Raw genomic sequence first — 24,914 nt, 5'->3', positions numbered from 1 at the left:
TGTCCCATGCTTGCTGTTCCTGATGCTCTCATTCTGCTCCAGATGCCCCCATCCCCACACCTCTCCCAGTGTGCTCCTGCTGTCCCTGTCCACAGCCCTGCTCCCACTGTTCCCATTCTTGTCCTGACCCTCATGTGCCTGTCCCCATCCTTCTCCCTGTTCTTTGTCCCTGACCTGCCTCTGATTCCCCCATCTCAGCCTGCTCCCAATGTCTCTGGTCCCCACCCTGCTCCTGACAACTTCATCTCCATTCTGCTCCTGGTGTCCCTGTCCACAGCCCTGCTCCCCATGTCCCCATTCTTGTCCTGCTCTCCATGTCTCTGTCCCAATCCTGCTTCCTGTGTCCTCATTCCCCTTCTGCTCCTGATGCCCCCATCCCACCCTGCCCCAGTTCCTGTCCAGCTCCCTCTGTCCCTGTCCTCATCCTGCTCCTGCTCTCCCCATCCCCATCCCCATCTTGCTCCCAGTGTCCCCATCACCCATTTTGCTGCCAGTGCCTCCATATTTGTCCCACTCTTTATGTCTCCCTCCCCCTCATAGCATCTTTGTCCCCTTCTTGCTTCCACTGCCTCCATCCTGCTCCTGGTCTCCATCCACAGCCCTGTTCCCACTGTCCCCATCAGTGTCCTACTCCGTGTGTCCTCGTCCCTGTCCTGCTTCCAATGCCCCCATTCCAACCTGTTTTGGTCTCCACATCCCCACCCTGCCCCAGGCCCTGTCCAGCTCCCTGTGTCCCCATCCTCATCCTATTCTTCCTGTCCCCACCCCCATCTTGCTCTCAGTGTCCCCATTCTACTCTGCTCCTGTCCCTATCCTGCTTCCAATGTCCTTGTCCACAGCCCTGCTCCAGTGTTCCTCCCTATTCCTGTCCTGCTCCCCATGTCCTGTCCTGCCCTGTGTCCTTGTCCCTATCCCCCTGCTGTGTCCCCATCCTGACCCCGCTCCGTGTCCTTATCCCTATACCCCATCCTGACCCTAGTCCTGTGTCCTTGTCCCTGTCCCCTGCTGTATCCCCTCTCCTGGCCCCAGTGCCATGTCCCTGTCCTCTCTCCTGACCCCAGTCCCGTGTCCTTGTCCCTGTCCCTTCTCCTGACCCCAGTCCCCTGTCCCTGTCCAGTGTCCCTGTCCCGTGTCCTTGTCCCTGTCCCCTCTCCTGACCCCAGTCCCGTGTCCTGTGTCCCAGTCCCGTGTCCCTGTCCCTGACCCCTGTCCCAGTCCCGTGTCCCTGATCCCAGTTCCGTGTCCCTGTCCCGTGTCCCTGTCCCTGACCCCACTCCCATGTCCCTGTCCCGTGTCCCTATCCCTGACCCCACTCCCGTGTCCATGTCCCTGTCCCGTGTCCCTGTCCCTGACCCCACTCCCGTGTCCGTGTCCCTGTCCCGTGTCCCTGACCCCACTCCCGTGTCCGTGTCCCGTGTCCGTGTCCCTGTCCCGTGTCCCTGTCCCTGACCCCACTCCCGTGTCCGTGTCCCTGTCCCGTGTCCCTGTCCCTGACCCCACTCCCGTGTCCGTGTCCCGTGTCCGTGTCCCTGTCCCGTGTCCCTGTCCCTGACCCCACTCCCGTGTCCGTGTCCCTGTCCCGTGTCCCTGTCCCTGACCCCACTCCCGTGTCCGTGTCCCGTGTCCGTGTCCCTGTCCCGTGTCCCTGTCCCTGACCCCACTCCCGTGTCCGTGTCCCTGTCCCGTGTCCCTGTCCCGCCCGCCCGGGTCCCTCCGTCCCCGCCCGCCCCGGCCCGCGCGCGCTGAGGGGGCTCCGCGCATGCGCCCCGCGCCCCCCGCCCGGGCTCGGCGGCCGAGGGGCCCCGGCGCCGCCACGGGCCGGACCCGGTGAGTGGGGACTGAGGGCGCGGCGGGACCGGACCGGGCCGGGCGGGCGCCTGAGGGCACCGAGCGACGCCACCCGAGGGGCCGGAGCCACGGGGGACGGCGGGGGGCTGAGGGGACCGAGCGGCCGTTCCGGGGGCACCGGGAGGCGGGAGCCCGAATGCAGCCGCGGGCCCCGAGGGGACGGAGCCGCGGTGGGCTGAGGGAGGCGGGAGCCCGGAGGGACCGAGCCGGGCGCTCCGGGGGGATCCGGAGGCGGCGGGACGAGCCGGGCGCGCTCCGCCACCGGTGCCGCCGCGAGGGGCCGGTGTCACCCCCCGGCTCCCCGCGTCCTCCCCCTTCCCCGCTGCCTTCCGCGCTCCGGGACGGGCCTCTCCGGGGTGTTTATCCCGAGGGAAGTGAGGCCCGAAGGGCTTTCCCGGGCGGAGCGCCGGGTGCCCGCCCGCGGCTGCACGTGTCGAGCCCCTCGGTGATGAACGGAGCGCTCCCCGCGCTGCCGAGCGCGGGAACGGCGTGATCGCACCGGGAGACGCCACCTGTGCCACCTCCGTGCCCCGCTCTCCTCCTGTGCCACCTCCGTGCCCCCCTCTCCTCCTGTGTCACCTCCGTGCCCCCCTCTCCTCCTGTGCCACCTCCGTGCCCCCCTCTCCTCCTGTGTCACCTCCGTGCCCCGCTCTCCTCCTGTGTCACCTCCGTGCCCCGCTCTCCTCCTGTGCCACCTCCGTGCCCACCTCTCCTCCTGTGCCACCTCCGTGCCCACCTCTCCTCCTGTGTCACCTCCGTGCCCCCCTCTCCTCCTGTGTCACCTCCGTGCCCCCCTCTCCTCCTGTGCCACCTCCGTGCCCCCCTCTCCTCCTGTGTCACCTCCGTGCCCCCCTCTCCTCCTGTGTCACCTCCGTGCCCCCCTCTCCTCCTATGTCACCTCCGTGCCCACATCTCCTCCTGTGCCACCTCCGTGCCCACATCTCCTCCTGTGCCACCTCCGTGCCCACCTCTCCTCCGGTGTCACCTCCGTGCCCACCTCTCCTCTGCTGTCACCCCCGTCCCCCTCCCGGCTCCGGGCAGGCCGGGGCTCACGGATCCCGTGTCAGCTGCTGCGGCTCCAGTGCAGTCCCTGGAAGCAGCAGCTCCTGCTCAGAATTCCTTGTCTGGATAAACCTTCATAGCGCCGCTGGCAGCCGGAGCCAGCCCTGCCTCGAGCTGACGGACCGCAGCCGTGCGGTTTGGCATTGCTTGAGGAAATACTTTTCCAGCTCCAGGAGCGTTTGGACAAAGCTCTCAGGCACGTGGTGGGACTGTTGGGGGTGTCCTGTGCAGGGCCATCAATTTGGCTTGATGACCTTGTGTGTCCCTTCTCACTGAGGACATTCCGTGATTCTCTGTGCTTGACCCCAGTGCAGAGCATGATGAGAAGAATCCTGCTCTTGTGTCAGATGAGAGTTTTGGCCTCTGTTGGGCCTAACTTTCACCCAGCGTCATAAAATTTCACAGGAATGACATTTGTGCAGCTATTTTTACTGGCCTTTTAAAGGCAATTCTCACTTCTGTTGGTAGGAATTAGTCCTGACACTTTCTGGTCAGTGTGACCTTACTTCACAGTGAAGTGCTGATTTTGTTCCACCATCAAATTAATTACAAATAGGAGATAGTTCATAGGGATTAATTAGGGCATGGATGGACCACATGGATTCTGAAGCAACAGTTGATACCACCAGGTTCTGATTTTTCATTGGGTGTTTGATTGATATTTTGAAATGAGAGAGAGAACAAAACCCTTCTGTGTGACAGACCGTTGATTGTTGTTATTATTTCCACATTTCCTGCCTGCTCTAAGTCAAGGATAATTGGTTAAGAAAAACCCCAAACTGTCCCTTCCTGTTAGAAATCTGTGTCCTGGGGATGTTCAATGAACCAGCTGTCAGTGCAGTTACCAAACCCTCTGTTCTTCAGGTCATTTAAGGGAAAAAGTTGTTTTCTGTCAAGACTCGTGTTTAGGAAAATGCAAGGTGCCTTTCTCTGCATTTTTGGTACTTTCCGTGTCTGTTCCAAAGTTGTGCTTGTGCTTTCCTGAGGGAACAGGTCAGCTCTGTGCTGGAAAGCGGGAAGGGTAAGGAGTTTTAAAAGGGAATTTGAGCCTTACTGTGCCATTTGACTCCGAGGGAAAGTCCTGCATTTCCAGCAGTGCTTGCATTAACTCCGGCACTTCCGCAGCTCTGGGGAGCAGCGGGGACGGAGCTCTGTGGTCACTGGTGGCTCTGTGGGGGTGGGCTGAGCTGTCACACATTCTGGTGCCTGCGAATGCGCCGACAGCTCCAGCGAGGGGCTGGTCCTGGGTGGCACCGAGGTGACACGAGGTGCAGCAGTGAGTGCTGGGCTCTCCCCGTGGCTGGCCGGGGCTCTGAGCATGTCTGCGGGCACGGAGATGGCCAGGTAAGAGCTGAGGGGCTGGGGCTGGGCTGAGCGTGGGGTCTGCCCTCTGAGCCCTTCTCCGGCTCCTTTGGGGAGAAGAGCCCTTTGCAGGGTATCTCTCCAGAAATGGGAACTTCTCTGACATTTCCAAATTGAAAAGCCAGCGCAGGGGGCAAAGCAGGAGCGCGGTGACAGGTCCCTTTGGAGGTTTCACATCACATGGAACTTGTTTTTCAGGAGCGTCTCTGTTTTTTGGACTGTGTTGGAAACACAGCTGCTCCTTGGAGTTTGTCACTCAGCACCTCTTGTCTTTTTGAAATGGGTTTATCAAGGTTTAGATCAGTTTGAGTGATGAGAAGTTATTAAAAACATTTTGCTGACAAAAAAAGGGAACCTTACCAAAGGGTCTGACTGCCTTTAGTGCTTTCAGACTAGAGTTTGTACATTTGTCCTTCCATTGATGGAGGAGACTATTGAGTTATTACTAGTAGAAGCATTTCCATTTATAAATCTAAGTGTTTTCTTAATTTATACAACAATATTACATTTTTTGGGGGTTTTTTAAAGCAACTCACAGGTCTGAATGAAGGATTCTACACAAGGAATTGTCATGAAATACCTCTTTTCTAGATATGTACCATCCTCAGCCCTTCATTAAGGGACTTGTTTTGCCCCTCACTTCAAAGCAAACACCCAGCTCATCACAAATAATGTGCAAGTGATGCAAATACTGGTAAATAACTGGAAAATTTGGGTCAAGGACTGAGAGCAAAGCGCTTGCTTTGAACAAGGCAGAGAGGAGCCCCAAGAGGGTTGGGAATGTGAGGAATTCCAGGGGTCCAAGCCCTTTCTAGGGGGAAAGTTAAAACCCAGATGCTGAGCAAATTGAGACCAATTTTAAGAACTTATTTTGGTACACCCTGGAGAGTTTTAATTATAGGCACAGATTTTCTAAAGAATTCTGTGCTCCATTGGTGTGGAAATTATACTGTTTAGGTGAAACTTCATCTTAAAAAGTCTTTTCTGGGTTTGGATGGTTCTAGAGTTTACAAGAACAAATTTCTTATAAGCCCTGAAATTTAATCACTGATGGAGAGTTTGTGATGAATTTTAACAGCTACATTTGTTGATTTAGTAATTTGCTGACTGCCAGCAACTTCTGTGAGTCAAAAAAATCCCCAAACTTTCCTCATCCACCACTTTTGCCAAGGAAAGGATGAGATCCAGTGACTGAGGTTGTACCTAGGAGTGATCCAGCCACTTAGGATCGACAGAGCAGCTTAGGAACACCCAGTTAGAAGCTGGATAATCCAGAAGCTGCCTTCCTTGAGTGTGTTACGGATTGGGTCACTGAAAATCCAGTGCCTTGGTGCTTCTCTGGGGAACTGGAGCCAGAGAATCCAGAGCCACAAGGGCTCAGTGGTGGTGCTGATGCCTTGTTCCTGACCCAGCTGTGATGCAGGAGAGCAAGCAGTCCTTATGGGATGGTGAGCTTTCCATGGAGAGCTGCTGGAGCACCACAGAGTGTGTGAGCCCAGGCAGACCCTGCTCGCTGGGGTGAATTTTGGTGATTTGTGGTCATTGGCACCTGCAAGGGGCTGCTGGCTGAGTAAAGAAGTGATGGAATCAGGAGCTGGACTTGGATGATCTTTGTGGGTCTTTTCCAGCTCAAGATATTCTGTGATTCTCAGAAATCAGGCTGCAGCTTCATCTCCAGCATGGAGCTGGGGAGAGGGGGCTGCTCTTGTGGCTCTTTCCTTACACCACTTCACATGTCCAGCACCTTTTTTGAAGGTGGAAACCACAAGGAGCGTTGCCTTATTCAAGGTGCCGCTTTTCACTTTTCGTACCTCACCCTTCCTGCAGGGACAGGATTCCCTGAACCCCAGCAGGAACCCGGACAAGGGTGGTGATCATTAAACACTTGGATTGAAACCCTTGTGGATAATGGACCCCTTTGTTGTCCCTGCCGGGGGATGGGCACTGCTGCCTCATTAGGGGGAAGGTGATCCTTTGCTCCCACCCTGCTTCCAGCCTTTGTGTTCTGTGCTGCCACTCCACAGAGTTGACTTGTGCTCCAGATTTATGTATTTTTAATCTGCTTAATAGGAAGCAAATTATTGCCGTTAAAAAAGTTCCACTACAACTCCCTGATTTTTATGGTGGCTCTACTTTGTCCCTGCTGACCTGCACAGGGAAGCACATCCTGCCCAGCCGGTAGGGAGACTCCCTGAGATACAGATGGTCCCTGGACCCCACTGCCAGCCCCTCACAGGGGGCTGCACGGCCACCTCTGTGTGCCCTGCTTTGGAAGGGAGTGAAGGTTTTATTGCAAAAGCCCCTGGCATTTATCAGTGTTTCCAGCTGGTCTCGGCACTTCCCGCGGGCAGCAGGAGTGCAATTCCACTGTCCCGTGCTTGTGCCATGGAATAACAGGCTGTGCTTTTTATCGACTCAAGTTATGGTTAATAATGGTCAAAATGTATTAAATCGCATTTTGCTTGCTGTGTTCAGTATTGCTCAATACGTAAATGCCGCTCTTGAAAAAACCCATGTTTTTAAAATGTCAAAATCACCACATTTCCCATTCACTGCCCATTCTTGGTCCTGGTTTTGGGAGGCTCGTTGCTTTCCATTAAAAGCTACAAAAAGGAATTTATCTCCAAAATGCTTCTTGGAGGCGAAAGGGCAATGTTAGCATTTCCTTTTCTGACCTCCTCATACCATAAATAAGAATTGTTTTTGCTGCTCGGGTAGTGACACACAGTTTTTCCCAAATTCAGGACTGTCTGGAAGATCTGGTTGGGATTTTTAGAAACTTGACTTTGTTTTGGCATAAAATTAAGATTTCAGGTTTAAGTTTCTGGATGTGGTGTGGGATAATTGACATATGCAACGTGTGGCTGGGCAGTTACGATCTTACTGGTGATTCCTGGTGAAGGACATACTGAGAATGGCAAAAAGAAATCCCTTTTCCTTCTGCAAACATAGAGAACTTGGTTTCATACCTCAGTACTGGCCAGTAATTCCTCAGTGATTCTGTTTCAAGGAAGAGCGTGATTCCGTTTCAAAGCAGAACCCAGGGTTTTCAGCAATAACACAAGTTACAAGGTTTTCTGGCTATAAATAAAAATCTATATTTGGAAAAAACAAATAGTGTATTTATGGACAAAACTGTATTAAAGGAAATGTGATGGAAAAATTGAGTCAGATGAGCTGATGTATGAAGCATTTCCCTCTGGAGTCATTGGGCTGAAAAATGTTTTATATGCCTAAACTTGAACAGATGCTTCAGCACACACACACACACAGAGTCCTCCCCCGGTTCATATTAGCAGTTCTGCTCATACCACTGTGATTAATTCTCAGACCAGCCTGGTTTAGGCTCTTTTCTGGGAGCTCCAGGGTATTTCCAGATCATCCAGGTACTTAAGCCATGCTTAGCTGTAAATAAGCAAGCAGCCCGGATTATTAGCGGGATTTGTTTCAAGCTTTGCATTAGGCATGTGTTTAAATGACTCACTGAGCTGGGATTTACATTTTTACACGGGAGTGAAGGATTTCTCTCTATTACCTTGCCTAGATGGAAATTTGTGGAGTCAGCCAGCTTTTTTGCCTAAACAAGTCCATGAAACCAGCTTTGGGCTCTTACAGTTATTAATTCCAGCTTTTTAGTTACAAATTTGTCAGAAAACAAGTCTGAGTGTGCGTGCCTGACCTCGATTGAGATACTGAGGAGGACTGAAGGAGGGAAGGAGGCATCCATATGGATGACCAGCAGATTGTGCCTTGTGTCCTTTCCAGTCCGAATGTCGAATGCGCAGTCAGTGGTGCTGGAGGAGGCTGACAACTGCATTTGGTTATTTTCCATTGAGTCCCCGCTCTGGTGTCCTGCTCAGCTGTAATCTGCTGTCCTGGGGTGCAGGGTTTGCCTTGTAGGTGGCTGTACACAGCATTCCCTCTCCTCTGAACATCCCCAAAGTCTTCCCCAAAAGTGCCACGTCTTGGGGATGCTTCTGTCCACTTTGCTTTTCTGATGAAGGAATGTAGAAAAATGACTTCTGGCTGTGGTGTGCCTTGGGAATGCAGCTCCTGCAGGATGAGGGATGATGCTGGTGGCAGCAGGGGATGGAACTCCTGCCTGCGGTGACATCCCGGCATGAGCGGTGCAGCCCTGCCAGACTCAGAGCAAGCCATCGCCTGTGAAGTTCTGTATCTCTCTCATGCTTAAAATAGTCAAGAGCCTGGAAGGGTGATTGTATGTCTTGTTTGCCCATGTTCCCTTGAGGGGGAGTTTTGACTCCTTGTTAACTCCTGGAAGCCTGGCTCTGCTGTGGATTCAGAGACAAAAATGACACCCAGCACTGCGTAGTCCTGAGGTTAGAGATGTGTCTGGAGGCAGGCAAGGGGGGTGGGTGGAGGTTGTGCACATGGGGCTGGCCTTGGTGTCAGTACATTTTTTAATGACATAAAATTAAAATGGTTGAAGTTCCTTATGTGTCTTGCAGCTGTGCTGCCCTGCATGCAGCATGTCCTCCTAAAAATCAAAAAATGTCCTGATTGTCATGGTAAACATTGAAGTAGTTGAGAAATGACTGAATTTTACTTGCAGCAGATTCATTTGCAGGAGTTACTCAGCTGGTGCTCAGATATGGAGTTTAACTATTTTGAAATGAGAAGAATTTTCGTGGTGGAAACTGTGATTCCTGAGATATTATAAAGCAAAATAAAATTGAAGTGTTTGGGAGGAAGCACATGGCGATCTTCCACAAAGCCATATGGAAATTATCTTTATTCCATGGTTCGTGTGAAGTCTTTGCTCCTTCTGGAGCTGACTTGGAGCCTCCTCCTCAGTGCTGTCCCCAGCTTGGTTTGTATTCCTCGCCTGCTCTTGCTCTCTTTGCAATCTGTGACCAAACCGTATCGATCCGGGTGTCTGCGGAACCCAGCTCCCTGGAGGGCTGTGCTGGAGAGCCGTGGACAGAAATAAATCATGGCTGCCCTTCAGGTGTTCTGATTGCCTGGGATTGTCTGGCACATGCAGAATTCCAGGGGGCTGGAACTGAGCAGTGATCAACAGCCCCTGTACCAATTCTGTTCCCTTTGGTGTCTGGTGGTGCTTCTCTTTCAGCTGGTTCATGGAGGGGCTTTTCCCCAGCACCTCGGAGTCACTCACTCCTGGCTCCTTTGGAGCAGCCACATGGATCAGATGGAATCTTGCCTGCTCCAGAGTCCTGTTTCTGACCTGTCCCATGTAGGGGCTGCAGCAGAGCATGGGGGAAGCTCTGGACTCTCAACATGTGACTGCTTTGTGCCTACAGACTTACCCTTGCCTGAGGCACTGCCCTGGCTTTCAGTTTTTGAGGGATTTTCTTTCTCCAGGCTGCTCCAGGTGTCACAGCTGTTTCCTCCCTCAGCCTTCTTGCTTTTTTTCACTGTCCTTCCCCCCCCTTCCATACCTCTTCTCCAAGCTCCTTCTCTTGTCCTCTCTTCCCATGATAGGAGCTGGCCAGAGTGACCAGAGCCACACGCTGTGGGTGAGCCATGGGCACTCAGGGGGACATGGCAGAGTGACCAGAGCCACATGCCATGGATGCATGTCACAGGCACATGGTGGCACAGCAGCATGTGCTGGATGTGCTTGTCCTCTGACATTGGTGAAACTGTTTTGGGGCTGTGCTGAGCAGTGCCAGAGCATTCACATTGCAGCCTGACAGCCCCAAGACCTCCTGCTTGCTGAGGCCATCTCAGGGCATATCTATTTTTAGGTGAAATTGAGAGTTATTATTTTTATTCAATGTATGCACCACTTTATCCATGTGGAATTCCATCTGCCATTTTATTTCCAGGTTGCATAGACTCATATGGTCCCTGTGCTGCTCTTCATGGTTGCTTATCCAACCCCCCTTGAATATTTCCTTCAGGATTGTGGGTCACATCCAGACAGTGTCCTAGTCTGGCACAGCCAGCCTCTCCCTGTGACCCTTGCTCTGACTTCCCTCCCTTGCAGGAAATGACTGTTTACTCCTACTCCCAACTGTCTCTATACAGGGACAGTCCCTTTTCCAGTGGCCTTTTGGGGTCCCTACAGGAAGCCTCAGATGAGAGAGACTCGCAGAGGTTAAAACCCAGAAGATCTGGAGCCCTCTGTGGGGCTGGAGGTGCCTTTCCAGAAGCCACGCTGACTTTTCCCCTGGTTTATTGTATTTATACAGAGCATCAATGCCCACTAATTCTGCTCAGTGTCATTAGTACTGTGTGAAAGTTGGGTTTGGAGAACTACACTTTGCCAGGATTTTCTTCACAACGCCTGTCTTGCAGAGTTGACATGGCAGTTGCTTCCCTGTCCCAAGACAATTTTAGGAATGGCTGTACTCAGGCTGGGGTCCATCTCCATGCTCCGTTAACCCCTTGGTGGATCCATCCAGCCCTTCCTACTGTTGACTCCTCAGTTTGGCTCTTTGCTCTGTAACCTCCCCTCCAGTCCCTGCAGTGGGAACCAGTTTCCCAGCGAGTCTCAGAGGAGAGGGCTGGCAGTGAGCCTGGAACTGTTCCTGGTGCTGTGGCTTGTGTGTAAAGGAGTCACATCATTTTCCCTGGATGGGTTTGTCATCTCTTTTAGTGACATTAAAGCTGAGCCTCTTCCTGATGGTGGCTTTGTGCAGGGAGATTCTGTCAAGGTGCAGGTGGGAATCTGAAGTGGGAGTGGTCTGAGGGCTGGAGCAGCTCTGCTCTGGAGATGGGCTGGGAGAGCTGAGGGTGTTCAGCTGGAGAAGAGAAGGCTCTGAGGAGACCTTACTGTGGCCTTTCAGCTTATAAAGGGGCTTAGAAGAAAAATGGGGACTTTCTACTGTCTCCTGTAGTAATAGGACAAGGGACAACACTTTTAAACTGAGAGAAGACAGGGCTAGATGGGACATTAAATGGAAATATTTTACAATGAGAGTGGTAAGGCCCTGGCACAGGGTGTCCAGAGCAGTTGTGGCTACCCCTGGATCCCTGGCAGTGTCCAAGGCCAGGTTGGACGGGACCTAGAGCAGCCTGGGATAGTGGAAGGTGTCCCTGCCATGGCAGGGGGAGGAATAAGATGGGCTTTAAAGTCCCTTCCAACCCAAACCAGCCTGTGACTGTGTTAGGCAGAGTGGGTTCGATTGCTTTAACGAGACAATCCACCAAACAGCCAATGGTTCCTTATCAGGAGTGATTATCTGCAGCTAATTCCCCTTTGTGAGAGTGAACGAGCTGTGGCACAGCAGATGCTCAATCTGCTTTATATTCTTTATATTAAGAATGTTTCTGCAGGCAGACCTGCTGGGCTGTGTTAGGAAGTGGCCCAGCCCTTGGTCATGCCGAATAGAGGTGATCTGCTGGCTCCTGGTTGGAGCTTGAAGAGAACAATACAGAATGAGCATGAAGTTCACTCCGTGATTAATAAGAAGTCACCAGCCTCCTAAAATCTCGGAAGCTTGGAAATAAGCAGCTGGGGGAAGCTTGGCACTGTTGCCCTGACCGTAGTTGTGGCTGCAATGTCTCAGTGGGTTTTTCCTGCCTCCAGCAGCCCCACAACACAGTGCACACCATTCCCTGGTCCCCTTGTGCTCCCCTGTCCAGTCTCACGCCTGACTTAAGCACTGGGGAGGCTGATCTGCCTTCAATTTGCTGCTAATTGTCCCAGTCTGTGTCGATAATAAGTTAGATAAAATCCTTGGCCAGGGAAAGCAGTCAGGTGGAAAAACTGACCCGTCTGCCACTGTGTGCTTGGTGCAGAGTGCCTGTCACTGGGAAAAGGGCTTCTGGCCTCCCTTCATAAAACAGGAGTTATTTCCAGCTGTTCTCAAGGGGAAAAGCCCCAGTTGGTGTGTGTGTTTCCCAGCTGGAGTGATGGAGCACAGGGAGTTCATCAGTGCTTCAGGTCTCTTCCCAAGGGAGTCTCTAAGTATTCAAGTCTTTCAGAAATGGACAGTTTTATGTTTCTTATTTCATTACAGGGATTTTTTTTTTTCAACAAATAAATCACTTAGTGAATCTATGCATATTTATATTCTAAATTTTATCTTTGGCAAAATAAAGCTGTTAAGACTCCTGTTGAACTCAAGCTGGAGTAACATTTTAATGCCAGTATGGCAATCTGCTGCCTTACTCTGCTCCTTGTCTCAGAATAAACTGTGTGTAAAACCAACTTTATTGAAACAAAACTCTTCAGCTGTTTCTGTGGTTTAGCAGCAACTTAGGAGAAGTTGAAGCAGCAGTAGAGTGAGTGAGGTGCTGGCTTGTTGTGGACCTGTTCTCTGGCAAGGTGCTGTCCTTGGCTGTCTGTCCCAACACCATCCCCAGGGATTGTTGTGCCATTTGGCACAGCTGGCTGCTGTCCTGCTCAGCTTGGTGCTCTCCACCTGGGGAGGTGCAGAATTTGGTGAAGTCACAGGGGGCTGTGAGGCTCTGTGCTGCTCCGTGTCCCAGCATGGGAACAAACCAGGCCCAGTTTAGCAGAGCTGTTCCGAGTGCTGCCTGAAAGCACCAGCACGGCAGGGAGGGCTTGCAGTGGAGAGGCTTTGGTTTGCAGTGTCCTCCTCTGCCTCTGAACATCCTTCCCTCTCTGCAGAGCTGCTGTTGGAGAAAACGTGATGTGGATTTGGTGGAGTTGCAGGCTGAGGCGGTGGCTCCCACTAGACCAGACCGAGCTGGGGAATAAAACTCTTTTTTTTGAATGTAGGTCACAGAGAAGCAGCTGCCATGTTGCAGGATGGGTGACTGGGGACGTTGTGGCAGACTGTGTCGGGGTGCGTGGTATCTGTTTCATTTACAAGCTGTTCATGGTAGTTTTTGAGGCTTATCTATGAAGCAAACACTGTTGTGGTTTCTCTTGGCTGTCGTAAGATGGTGGTGGGAGCTTTAGGTGTTCATCCCCATCCGATTGCCTCCCGCTCAGCCAAGTGAGAGCCTTTGATTTTGATGTACAGGAGCCGACAGAATTGCTCTCTTTTGGCTTCTCTCTCCTTTCCTGAAATGGCTGTGAGAGTGATATTTGGGTCAGCTGCCTCCAGTGTGTCATTTTCTTTTGACACTCATCCCTCTGAGCACAGAGGAGGAGCCCGGTGGGGAAATGCTGTGGAGCTGTTGGCTGCAGTGGAATCGGGTGTAGTTAAAGGGGTGTTGTGGTTGTTTGAATCACTAATCACATCAAGGCAGGGAGGTCTCTCTGATGCCTGACTGGAATGGTCTGGGAGTGAGGATGGCCTTCCCCAGACCTCGCTGCCAGAGAGCTGGAGGGATCCAGGTAAGCACGTGGATGCTGCAGCCTCTCCAAAGGCTCCTGCTCCCCAGCAGCACGTCCCTCAGTGCTTCCCAGGGATGCAACACCCAGAGGTGCTGTGTGTTCCGTGCCTTCTTCCCTTTGGACCCTTGTGGGTCTGTCTGGGGAAACAGGATTGTTCCTCCTTGCCTCGCTGCAGTGCTCGGGGTCGTGGTCTGAGGTCTCGGGTGGGCCCAGCTGCTGCCATTCCCTGGGTGTCACAGGTGGGTTTGCATTGTCAAGGCTCTGCTCATCCCTGCCTGTCCCCAGGTACAGCCCTGAGTAGCAGTGCTGGTGCTGGGCCTGCCCACACAGGCAGAGTTTGCAGCAGGACCCTCTCCTGCCCTTTCCTTCGTTCTCTCTGCTGTTCCCAGACTGGCGAGCACGTCCTGAAAGGGGCTGAAGCCCTGGGATTTGTTGGCAGGTGTGTGCAGGATCCCCAGCCCTGATCCATCACACTCTTGCTTGAATTGCTGTTGGCCACTCAGGACCTGCCTTCTGTCCTTCTCCTCACTGCAATTTTTCCATCTTCACCCTTCCATTTGCCATATTTGTTAAAATAACTGCTGGGAACACAGTTCCCAATAGGCAGCAGTACAATATTTTTAATATTTGAATAATGTATTGTTGTATCATGCCAGTATGAGTAGCACTGTGTGGCAGTTGTCCCACACTGGCAGGGGGAAGGATCTCTGGTCACAGTTTCACTTGCTTATGTGGCTCAAGTCCCTGCAAGTTGTCCCCTCTCTATTATGTTCATTCTTACAGGAAAAAATGCTAAATTGCTTTGCTTCTGTAGCTGTTGCCCAGACTGTTCTCCACGGTCCCCAGGGAATGGTGGGCAATTGATGGTTTTTGAATGGTGGAAAATTGATACACAGAAAATTTCACTTAAACATAAGAAAAGCTTTTGTTTACTGTAAGCATGGTCAGATGTAGGATCAGACTGCCCAATCTGACTTTTCAACGTTTCTGACTCTGGAGGTGTTTAATAGGATCAGGCTGCCCAGAGAGTTTGTGGTGGAGTTATTTAACACCTGGCTGGACATGGGCCTTCCAACCTGCTCTGGTTGACCCCGCTTTGGGATGTAAAATGTGGTGGTTTAAACTGCCAGTTATCAGGACATTGCCCATTTCTGAAAGGGATGCATTTGGTACAAGGGAACTTAGGGGTTAAGCACTTTCAGAAGTGACTGAAATAAAACTCTTATCACTTACAAAGGGTCTGTCACAGCCTGAGACCAGTCAGTGTTGGGGTGTTTGGTCTCATGTTTTGTCAAGAGGTAGCACATTGTGTGTCTGAGCCAGGGTTTAGTAGCCCTGACTGGGGAGCACGTGGTGCCTCATCAGATGGATGCCTGGTCCAGGAGCTGCTGCTGGGAAGGAGAACTCCGGTGTTTGGGAGATCAGTGCTGGCTGCGTGTGATCATGGAAAAGCCTGCAGGATCCCTGTGGCGTGGGAGAATGGGAATTGACAGCTCACACTCAGGAGTGTTCTGTGCACCTGATGCCACGCTCACCCAGTCTGATGGTCACTTCAGCTGGTGGGAACAGTGTTTCTCAAGGATGCCCTCCAGATCTTTGAATTTAAGGGTATCAGTCCCCAGCCCTGTTGTTTGCAAACAGCCTGGGCTGGCAGTCCAAAAGCTCAGCATTTGGTTAAACACTTGGTCTTGATTTCAGAACAGCAGTGTTGGGCATTTTCTCTAGTATGGCTTGAACTTCAGATTCAAATTGTTTAAAAAAAACCAAAATTGTCTTTTACCTACCCTGTAGTTCCTTGTTTTCAATATCCAGATGAATTACACAGGGAAAGCTTCCCTGTGCTTTACTGGCTCCTCTGCATGGAGGAACAAGTGCAGCAGCACCAGGGCCAGGGGCAGGCAGAGCCTGGTGGGTCGTGCTGGACCTGCCAGTGCTGCAGGAGCCCAGTTCCTACGGGGGCTGCTCAAACCGTCTGGGCTCAGTGGGGTTAAACTGTGGTGAAAAAGAGCTGTGAGATGTGTGAGGCTGGAGGAGAGGGGAGAGGGGGAGCGCTGGTGGAGTAAACACTGGCTTGGTTCTGAGCTCCAGTAGCTCTTCCTTGCTGGGTTATTCCTCATCTGCCAGCAGGTTGTGCGGGAGAGGATTTGTTCCTGCTGCAGGCTCCAGTGCCAGCACTGTGCTGATCCCCAGGGTTTGGTGTCGGCGTGGCCCGGGCTGCCCGGGGAGCCGGGGTTTCAGTGCAGGCTGAAGCAGCACACAAGTCTCTGACCACTTTGTTTCCTCCTTGATCACATTTCACATCACCGCAGTGCTGCCATCACCTGGGGCTCCTTCTGCCTCCTCATACCTGGCATCTGCAGGATGGGTGTGAGGAGCAGCCTCGGGCTGGTATTAAGCTACAAGAAATGCCAAACTGGGAGCTCATTCTCCCAGTCTCTGAGCTGGAACACCTCATTCCCATCCTTCAGAAGGGATGCTGATTGCTGAGTCTGTGTGAAGGGATTCAGGCTGACACAGACCCCACAACAGGCCTCCAAAAATCTCATGAGGTGACAGAGACTGTACAGCCCAGTGTCCATTTCCCGTGGAGCCTGTTGTCACTGCAGGCTCCTGCTCTCAGATGAACTCGAGGCAGGCTCAGCTCGTCCTGTCCTCGTGCTGCTCGGGCGGACCCTGCTCTGCCCCACCGGGATCCGCACGTCCCGGGGTGGACACGTCCTGCCCTGGGCACTCTGCTTCCTGCAGCAGCACGGTTGCTGTAGGTGCACTAAAAGCTGGTTTGGGCCAGCACAAAACACGTCGTGATTTGAATTTTGTCACTGCGGGGGAGTGTTGCTAAAATTGTCACTTGGCTTCCCATGTTAGCAGTACCTAGAGGGCACGCTGAGGCGACCGGAGGTTCATGTCTTAGCTGCAAATTCCAGCTTATCTGTAAGCTGAATGCTCGGGTGGGTATATGTTGATTTTCAAAAAGATACGTACTTGACATCTTTATTTTTTTGACAGCGCAAGAATCTTATTATATCCCTACCTCTTACCCATATTTTCCTGTTCTATTTATATCCCACATAGGATCTGTGGTCTCATAATTCAGCGTGGGGTTTTTTAGATTCGGGGAATTGGTCTGGGAATCAGCAGAGCCTTGTTAGCATGCCTAGGATTGGAAGGCACCATTCAGAAATGGTTTCCAAATTGACATTGACATTGTGGCTTTTTCCAAACCATTCTCTGCTGTTGCCACGTGAGCCCTGCCAGATGACAGAGGATTTATTTGAAAGAGCGCTGTGTGCTCTCCAAAAAGTCCCAGCCTTCTCCTTCCTAAGTATTCTATAAGATTAAAAATAAAATTCAGTGCACTCTTCTTATTCCTTTTCATCTTTATTGCTGAAAACAGGAGTAAAATTGGTGGTGATTGAACCCACTTCCTTCACAGAGGATAGAAGGGTGATAGCTGTGAGTTCTCCTTTCCCAGGGATATCCCCACATCCTTGCTCTTGTGTCACTCAGGACAATGGACACTGGAATTGCTGCTCAGGGAATGCAGGTGGCATCAGCACAGCACTCACCAGGGTTCAGGATGTGTTGGCACCATTCCAGTACTGGGTCTGGCCATGGCTCTCTGCTTCCTTGAGCAGTAAAGTCTTCTTGAGCAGTAAAGCTCATTTTCCAGGTTGAAAAAAAAAAAAAAAAGGAACCCCTCTGCTTCCTCAAAAGTACTTGTAAATCATGTAATTTCTTACTTTTCTATGTAAATGAGATCTGAATGAATAATTAGCATTATTCATTCATCCTAATTCAAATACTATTTTAATTAGCCTGTGGGCCCAATTTCACTTTCATGCAGCATGAAACCTCTTTTGATTAACAACAGAATTGCCATGCATTTCTTCTTTTTTTCCTGCTCAGCACATGTCTTTTTAAACTGCTTAAAAACAAAACAAAACAAATAAATCATGAATAAATTAATCAGATTTCATTAGCATGACCTGGGAAGACATAATTTAGGGAGGAAAAAGTCTTCTGTAGATATATTCATTCTCCTTAACTCCTTCGTAGCCTTGAGGCTACAAAGCCTTCAGAGAAGCCTTCTCTGAGGAGGTGTGATGAAATATGAAAATTTAGGGACCCTCCACCACTCCCTGCCATCAAAGGCAGGGACACCCTCCACTAGACCAAGTTCCATCCAACCTGGCCTTGGGCACTTCAGGGATGGGGCAGCCACAGCTGCTCTGGGCACCGTGTGCCAGGGCCTCCCCACCCTCATGGTAGAATATCTCCAATGTCCCATCTAACCCTCCCCACTCAGAGTTGGAAAGCATTGTCCCTTGTCCTGTCACTACAGGCATTGATTTTTCTTACAGGCTCTGTTTATACTGAAAGGATTTCCTTCTCCGTGCTGAATGACCCCTGTTGTCCCAGCCTGTCTCCACAGCAGAGGTGCTCCAGCCCTTGGAGCATCTCTGTGGACTCCCACCAACAGGTCCATGTCTGGGGGCTCCAGAGAATTGCCCTCTTGCCTGCTGCCCACACTGCTTTGGATGCAACCCAGGGGACAGTTGGATTTCTGGACTGTTGCTGGTTCACATCCTGTTCTTCATCCTCCAGTATCCCCAAGTCCTTCCCTGCAGGGTTTCTCTCCATCCACCCACCCCAGTCTGTGCTGCTGTTGGGGGTTGCCCCAGCCCAGATCCCAGACCCTCCCATTGGCCGTGTTGAAGTTCACGAGGCTGCCATGGGCCTGCTCCTCCAGGCTGTCAGGATCCCTGGGAATGGCATCCCTTCCCTGCAGGATATCAGCTGTGCCCCTCAGCTTGGTGCCATCCTTGGACATGCTGAGACTGTGCCCAGCCCCACTTCTGTCATTGATGGAATGACATGAAAAGAGTCCTGGTACCACAGAAACATCACAGGAGAGCTTGGATTGGACGGGATCCACATGGATCATCCAGTCCAGCTCCATGATCCTCACAGGCTGCCTAGTGCTGAACCAAACCAACACTCCTTGCACCCTCATGCTCAGATGCTTTGGGCTGTAGCTGCCAATTTGTACTGGGCTGGAGCCAAGGGGCTCCAGTTTGCCCTGGGCTGGGCCCAGTCTGTGCCAAGGCAGGGCCAGGAGATGGTTCCAAAGGTGTTTGGGATTTGACAGCCCGGAATGAGGCTGCCTTGACACCCACCTGGTGCTGGCTGTCCTGCCCTCCAGGTGCCCTCCTCTCAGGGGAATGGGGACACTGCTGGAGTGTTGCAGCTTCCTCCTCTCCCACTGCTGTCCCTGCTACAGCTCAGCTGTCCCATCCAAGGGCTGGATTTTGAGCATTTTACAGTAACTGGTTCTCCACGGTGCAGTTCTTCCCACCCTGAGTGGTAGGAGGTCATTGCTGTTTGAGGAGAAAGCTGAAAGGAAGCAAAAATTTAAATGTTAAAATGTTTAAACTCATAGCCACCCCCCCCATGGGTTGGGTAGAGGAGAGGGCACCCCTGAGGGGCCATTCCCTGAGGGGCTGTATGTGAACAACAGCTGTGTTAACTCCAGAAATTCTTCACCTGAAGCTGATTTCTTTTTTCCCATATACCTGCTCCAAATTCTTCTTCATTCTCTCTGGATGTCAGCGCCTGCAAAGCTTTAATTCAGGAGCCAGCCCACTGTCAGAGATAAGCCTCCTGGTATTTCATCATGGGTCCTGCCTGCTCCAAGGAGCCTCCTCCGCTGGAAGTGCTGAAATGAACTTATGACAAATACAAGAAATGAAAGTCTCTCTCAAATGCACTTTCTGGCATGACTTAAATTAGCTGAAATTGCTGACATTCTGCCTTTCTCAGATGCGTGTCAGTGTCCATAGACTTTTCTTTCAAACACTGGAAAATTATTGAGTTAAATGTTGCCAGAACCAGCAGATGCAGGAGCGCGGGTGTACGTTGGGTGAAGGTTACTGGGATGTGTCTGGGTGCTGCAGCACGTGGAGGAGAGGCTGAACGTGCCCCTCCAACCTTGGCTGATCCCACAGAACGCAAGGACACCACCGGAATTCCACTTGGAAGTCCTTGGGTTTGTACTGCATTGAATTTGGATGGGCTGAGCCTTTCCAAGACTTAATGACTGTCATTTTGCTTGAACTAAAACATTTCCTTAAAGACCAGGAAGTTCTTTGCTTGCTTGTGGGTCCTCCCATGTTTGTCCCAGCAGCTCTGCTCTGGACTAGGACTAAATGGACAAAGTGACACTTTCTTGGCAAAGAGAATCAGCTCTTGGGCAGCTTCAGAGCTCCACAGCCAGGACCCACTAATTGGCAGGTCCTGGTTGTTAACCACAGATTGGGTAAATCCTCCTGCATCCCAGGGCTGTGGGAGCCCCAGCATATGTCTGTATGTAGGTCTGGCACTGTGCATTGATACAACTGGTGGAATTCGGGTTGGAATCACAGGAATGATTCCTGTGTTGTTGTTGCTACCTGTCTGCAAGCAGAAAATGCACTGTGAAAAGCTGGCATGTACCTTGAAGAAATTTCTTAGATGGGAGGTAGCAGCTTGTCTAAAAGTAAAGATTCTCTTAATGAAATCTGCACTCATTTCAAACTTCCCTGTCCTTAACTCCTGAGGAATGTGACAGTATATGAAAATTTAAAGGCTGGTTCCTGCTGTTACTCCAAATTTACATTGGCAACAGTGTTTAATTAATTTCAAATTTACTTAGTAGTTTACTTTCAGTGAAAAGTGTGGCCCTGACATTTTCAGCGAATAAGAATTAGCCTCTTAAACTCCTTTGGGTTTTGTCTCTTTTTTAGTTGATGAATCACGAGGTGTCAGTGGGGACGTGCCTGTCCTGTCAGTGCCCAGAGTGATGAGATGGGCAGAGCAGTGTGGTGAGAGAGGGCTGTTGGGGCTCCTCCCCTCTGTTAACCTCCTGTTCCAGATGTGGGGTTCACCTGCCTTTGCTGCCCACTGCCCTTCCCGGGCACGTGCAGGACCCCCAGACTCATGTGCCCCTCATCTGGACCCCAAATCCCAAGTGGGAAATGCTGAGTGTGGGGTGTCTGAAGCACTGTCTCATCCCACTAACACAGAATTCGGGTGGCAGAGCTGCTCTTGGGTGCCTTTCTGAAATGGGGGTGCCAAGCCCTTGCTGCGGGAAGGGGCTGCTCTGGGATGGGAACCTCTGGTCTCTTTGCCTGTTAAGAATGTGTTATTTCAGCCAGTGCTCTATGGAATGATGGCAGCAGGGTTGTATTGAACGGGAGCTTGGATGGAAGCCTTGGGAGGAATGCCTGCACCTCTAATAGCTGTTATCTATGGAACACATCTGATTCAAACATGTCTTTCTTCAGGGCTGAGTGCAGGTGTCCTGTCCACCTGCGTGGGGGCCGGGGATTTTTGACCTAATTGGTAATTTTGATGACACATCATGATCCTGACTCGTTGTTGGGATTCACTTCCATTTTCTTCCTACGTTTCCCAACTAAACAAATTGATCTTTCTAAATCACTCACTTCTAGGCATCTTCCCTGTCCCTCAGCTGGTTTTGAGCCTCCTGTATCCACTCTCTGATGCTGGAGCAACTGCTGAAGGATGCAGCCGCAGGCGCCCAGGGCTGTCTCGCTAACAAGGAGGTAAGATCACCCCCCTGGCTCCTGATTGACACAGCCAGGGCTCAATCCATCACCTGCAGTGTATCAGCAGCTCTCCTTGAGACCCTGATCCTTCAGGGGCCTCGTTCCCTTCCCTGTTAACTGACACCCACAGCAACCTCTCCCCTCTGCTGCTCCTGAGCTGCATTGAGTGTGGTTCAGGCAGTGGGGCTGTTCCAGGGGCCTCAGCCTCCCCAGCAATCCGTGTTTCCCTGTTCCACTGGTAACTCTCATCTCCAGTTCTCAGCCTGCAGACTCGTGTCCCATGGGCCCATTTTGTCAGCAGCCACTCCTCAGCTGAGCTTGGGAAGATCAGCCTGCCTGCCATGGATTTTCAGAACTGCTGTAATTGGGGATCTGATCTTGGACCTAATGTGGGAATCATTTGTCAAGATTTTTGTTACTTCTGATCACTTAATATGGCCTTTTTTAATATTCTCCTATGCTATTTTTTTCTCCCACTGTCATGAAGTGATAAATCAAATGTTCTGCACAGCCCATCCACACCATATCCCTGCTCTTGGCTTTTCAGTGAAACACTGAATTCCACCAGAGGGAGATCACATTGATATTCTTTAATTCTGCATTGCTTGCATCTTCTCACATTTCATTAGTTTGCCTATAAACAACTCTGTAGTTATGTGGAAGAAGTTGAATAGTTCCAAGCACTAGTTTTCTTCCAGTCTCCTGGAATTTCTTCAGGTCAAGAATAAATCCCTTTTAAGATCAGAGTGCTGGAGATTTGTCCAGTTCTGGGTTCAGGATCTGTCACCAAATGTTTTTCTGATGTAATAATTTATTTTAGTAATCTTTATGTCAAACTGATATTTGACATCATCAAAAGTTTTAAAATGTCTCATCCCTTGTTGCTCTAACAGTGTCCAACAGTTCTTCCCTTGTTTTACCACTTTCACTCCTTGGAGCTCCAGGAGGGCCTGCAGTGTTGCTGGGGTTTGTTCTAAATGTTGCCAGACTGGAGTTTCCAAGGATGGGATTTTTACTGTTAGGATTGCAAATTTATCCTGGAGTCATGGAATGGTTTAGGTTGGAAGGGACCTTGCAGCCCATCCAGTGCCACCCCCTGCCATGGGCAGGGACACCTTCCACTGCCCCAGGTTGCTCCAAGCTCGGTCCAACCTTGAGCACTTGAACACTTTCAGGGATCCAGGGGCAGCCACAGCTTCTCTGGGCAACCTGGAATCTGCAGGCTGGAATTTGGCAGAGTTGCCTCTGGCTCGCTGTGCCAGCCCCGCTCGGGAGCGAGGCCAGGCCCGGCAGTTCCGGCGCTCGCTCAGCTCCTGCCAGCGCGGTCCCCTCTCCCCTCACCCACCCACCACTCACTGCTGTGCAGTAGCTCTTCTAAAAGTTCTGACAGGTAGCTCTTTCTAACCAGGTTTTCACTACAAAATCCACACTGAAATCTTTTCTGACCCTGGGAGGAAGGTTTTGAGCCTCCCAGAGGGGCTGGACCCAAATCCATCCACAGGATGGTTCAAGCATAGTTAAGGGTTTCTTGGCCCAGCCCTGTCCTTAGGCTGGCCCTGCAGGGTGACACAGCTCAGGCCACCAGGTTGTCCTGCCTTTGCATCACAGGTGGGTTGGGCCATCCCTTCCTGAATCAGGACAGCTGGTACTGCCCTTGGACACAGCAGTGTCTCCTGTAGGTTGTGGCTGAGACTGTGATCACCAGCCCAGGCTTTAACAAATTAAAATAAATCCTCTTGTCGGCGGTGGAATGTGACCAACAGCACCCAAAAATCTCATGGGCACTTGTCTTCCCATCCACTGTGTTTTGGAGTCTTTAGCTTCCACTTTAAATGTTTTTATCAACCCGTGACATACAGAGCAGCTGTGTCTCTGTCTTGGGCTGGGGAGTAGCTTTGGGAGCATTTTTTTAATGAAAATATACTGAACTGCTACTTTTTCTTACAGCAGATTCCTCAAAAGCCTGCGGAGGAGACGTAGGATCTTCAAGCAAATTCTGGCAGCTGGATCCCGATAGCAGGTGGTGGTCACAAACATGGATGGGTGTTGGGTGTAAAAGTCTGGAGTTTTCAGATTCTCTTGGTTGAGTTTGAGCCATTTAGGCTCAAGCTGATAAACTCATAAATATTTGGGGGTTCTGTTTCTTTTTTAGATAAACTCATTTGACCACCATGAGTTGGAGTTTTCTGACCCGCCTGTTAGAGGAGATCCAGAACCACTCAACCTTTGTTGGCAAAATCTGGCTGACAGTGTTGATTGTGTTTCGGATTGTCCTAATTGCTGTGGGAGGAGAATCCATTTATTATGACGAACAAAGCAAGTTTGTGTGCAACACGGAGCAGCCTGGCTGCGAGAACGTCTGCTACGACTCCTTCGCCCCTCTCTCGCACGTCAGGTTCTGGGTGTTCCAGATCATTCTCGTGGCCACTCCCTCCGTGCTGTACTTAGGCTATGCCATCCATAAAATCGCCCGGATGGTGGAGCACAGCGAAGCCAGCAGGAGAGCCAGGAGGAGGAGCTTGCCCATCCGCTGGAAACAGCACCGGGGCTTGGAGGAAGCTGAAGATGACCACGAGGAAGACCCAATGATGTACCCAGAGATAGAGGTGGAGAGCGTCCGGGAGAGTAAAGAGAAGCAGAGCCCTGCCAAAGCCAAGCACGACGGCCGGCGGCAGATCCGGGAGGACGGGCTCATGAGGATTTACGTCCTGCAGCTCCTGGCCAGGGCCCTGTTTGAGGTTGGCTTCCTGGTGGGGCAGTATTTCCTGTACGGCTTCCAGGTGAGCCCCGTGTTCGTGTGCAGCAGGAAGCCCTGCCCGCACAACGTCGATTGTTTCATTTCCAGGCCAACCGAAAAGACCATTTTCCTGCTGATCATGTACGGGGTGAGCTGCATGTGTCTGCTCCTGAATGTCTGGGAGATGCTGCACCTGGGGTTTGGCACCATCCGGGACACGTTGAATGCCAAGAAGAAGGAGCTGGTTGACTCTGGGACCTTTAACTACCCCTTCACCTGGAACACGCCGTCGGCTCCCCCGGGCTACAACATCGCGCTGAAGCCGGAGCAGATGCAGTGCACGGAGCTGTCCAACGCCAAGATGGCCTACAAGCAGAACAAAGCCAACATAGCTCAGGAACAGCAGTATGGCAGCAACGAAGGGAACATTCCCGCCGACCTGGAGATCCTGCAGAGGGAAATCAAAGTGGCTCAGGACCGCCTGGACCTTGCCATCCAGGCTTACAACAACCAAAACAACCCCAGCAGTTCCAGAGGGAAGAAATCCAAAGCAGGCTCAAACAAAAGCAGTGCCAGCAGCAAGTCAGGAGATGGGAAGAACTCGGTCTGGATTTAACATTGACTCAGTTGATATGCTGTGGTTTTTTCCCCCTAGTTTATCATAACCAGCAGTCCCATTAATAATGGCTTCCATTAAGGGAATATTTGACTCTGCTGATTTTCAGGGATACCGTTGGCTCGTGATTCAGCCCCAGAAAGGGTTTATACACTGACTCTAGGACTTTAGAACTTTGTTCTTTTGTCTTCCAAGTCAGGAGACAAATAGGTATATTTAATTCATTCTCATTGAACGGTTTATGCTGTATGTACAGTATTATAGTACATTTATTATGCACAATTTTTTTTGTATTTGTACACTGGATCTGATGTTACACTTTTTATATCAACAAGGACAAAGCAATGGATAGCCATTAGCATTTTGTTAATTTTATTATTGTTGTCTGCAGTTATGTCATTGTTCTTCCTTGTTTTCCAAGTAAAACTTTTTATAAAACTTTTC

At 51.1% G+C, this 24,914-nt stretch overlaps 1 protein-coding gene across 3 annotated transcripts; it reads left to right on the top strand.

Moving 5' to 3' along the window:
* The first annotated feature begins 1,754 nt into the window (after nt 1-1,754).
* On the top strand, nt 1,755-24,914 carry GJC1 (gap junction protein gamma 1). Of its 3 annotated transcripts, none has more exons than XM_053965478.1 (4): nt 1,755-1,827; nt 21,001-21,114; nt 23,068-23,137; nt 23,270-24,914. In XM_053965478.1, the coding sequence occupies exon 4, from the start codon at nt 23,289-23,291 to the stop codon at nt 24,468-24,470; it is 1,182 nt and encodes a 393-aa protein (XP_053821453.1). In that variant the 5' UTR covers nt 1,755-1,827; nt 21,001-21,114; nt 23,068-23,137; nt 23,270-23,288; the 3' UTR covers nt 24,471-24,914. The 3 variants fall into 3 exon arrangements, with proteins under 3 accessions (XP_053821453.1, XP_053821451.1, XP_053821452.1); XM_053965476.1 differs by having other exon boundaries at nt 23,065-23,137; XM_053965477.1 differs by lacking the exon at nt 1,755-1,827 and adding an exon at nt 4,171-4,254 and having other exon boundaries at nt 23,065-23,137.

Source organism: Vidua chalybeata, chromosome 26 (genome assembly GCF_026979565.1).
Source record: "Vidua chalybeata isolate OUT-0048 chromosome 26, bVidCha1 merged haplotype, whole genome shotgun sequence".
NCBI lineage: Eukaryota > Metazoa > Chordata > Aves > Passeriformes > Viduidae > Vidua > Vidua chalybeata.
The sequence above is the reverse complement of the archived record's forward strand: the minus strand, read 5'-3'. Positions and strand labels throughout refer to the sequence as shown.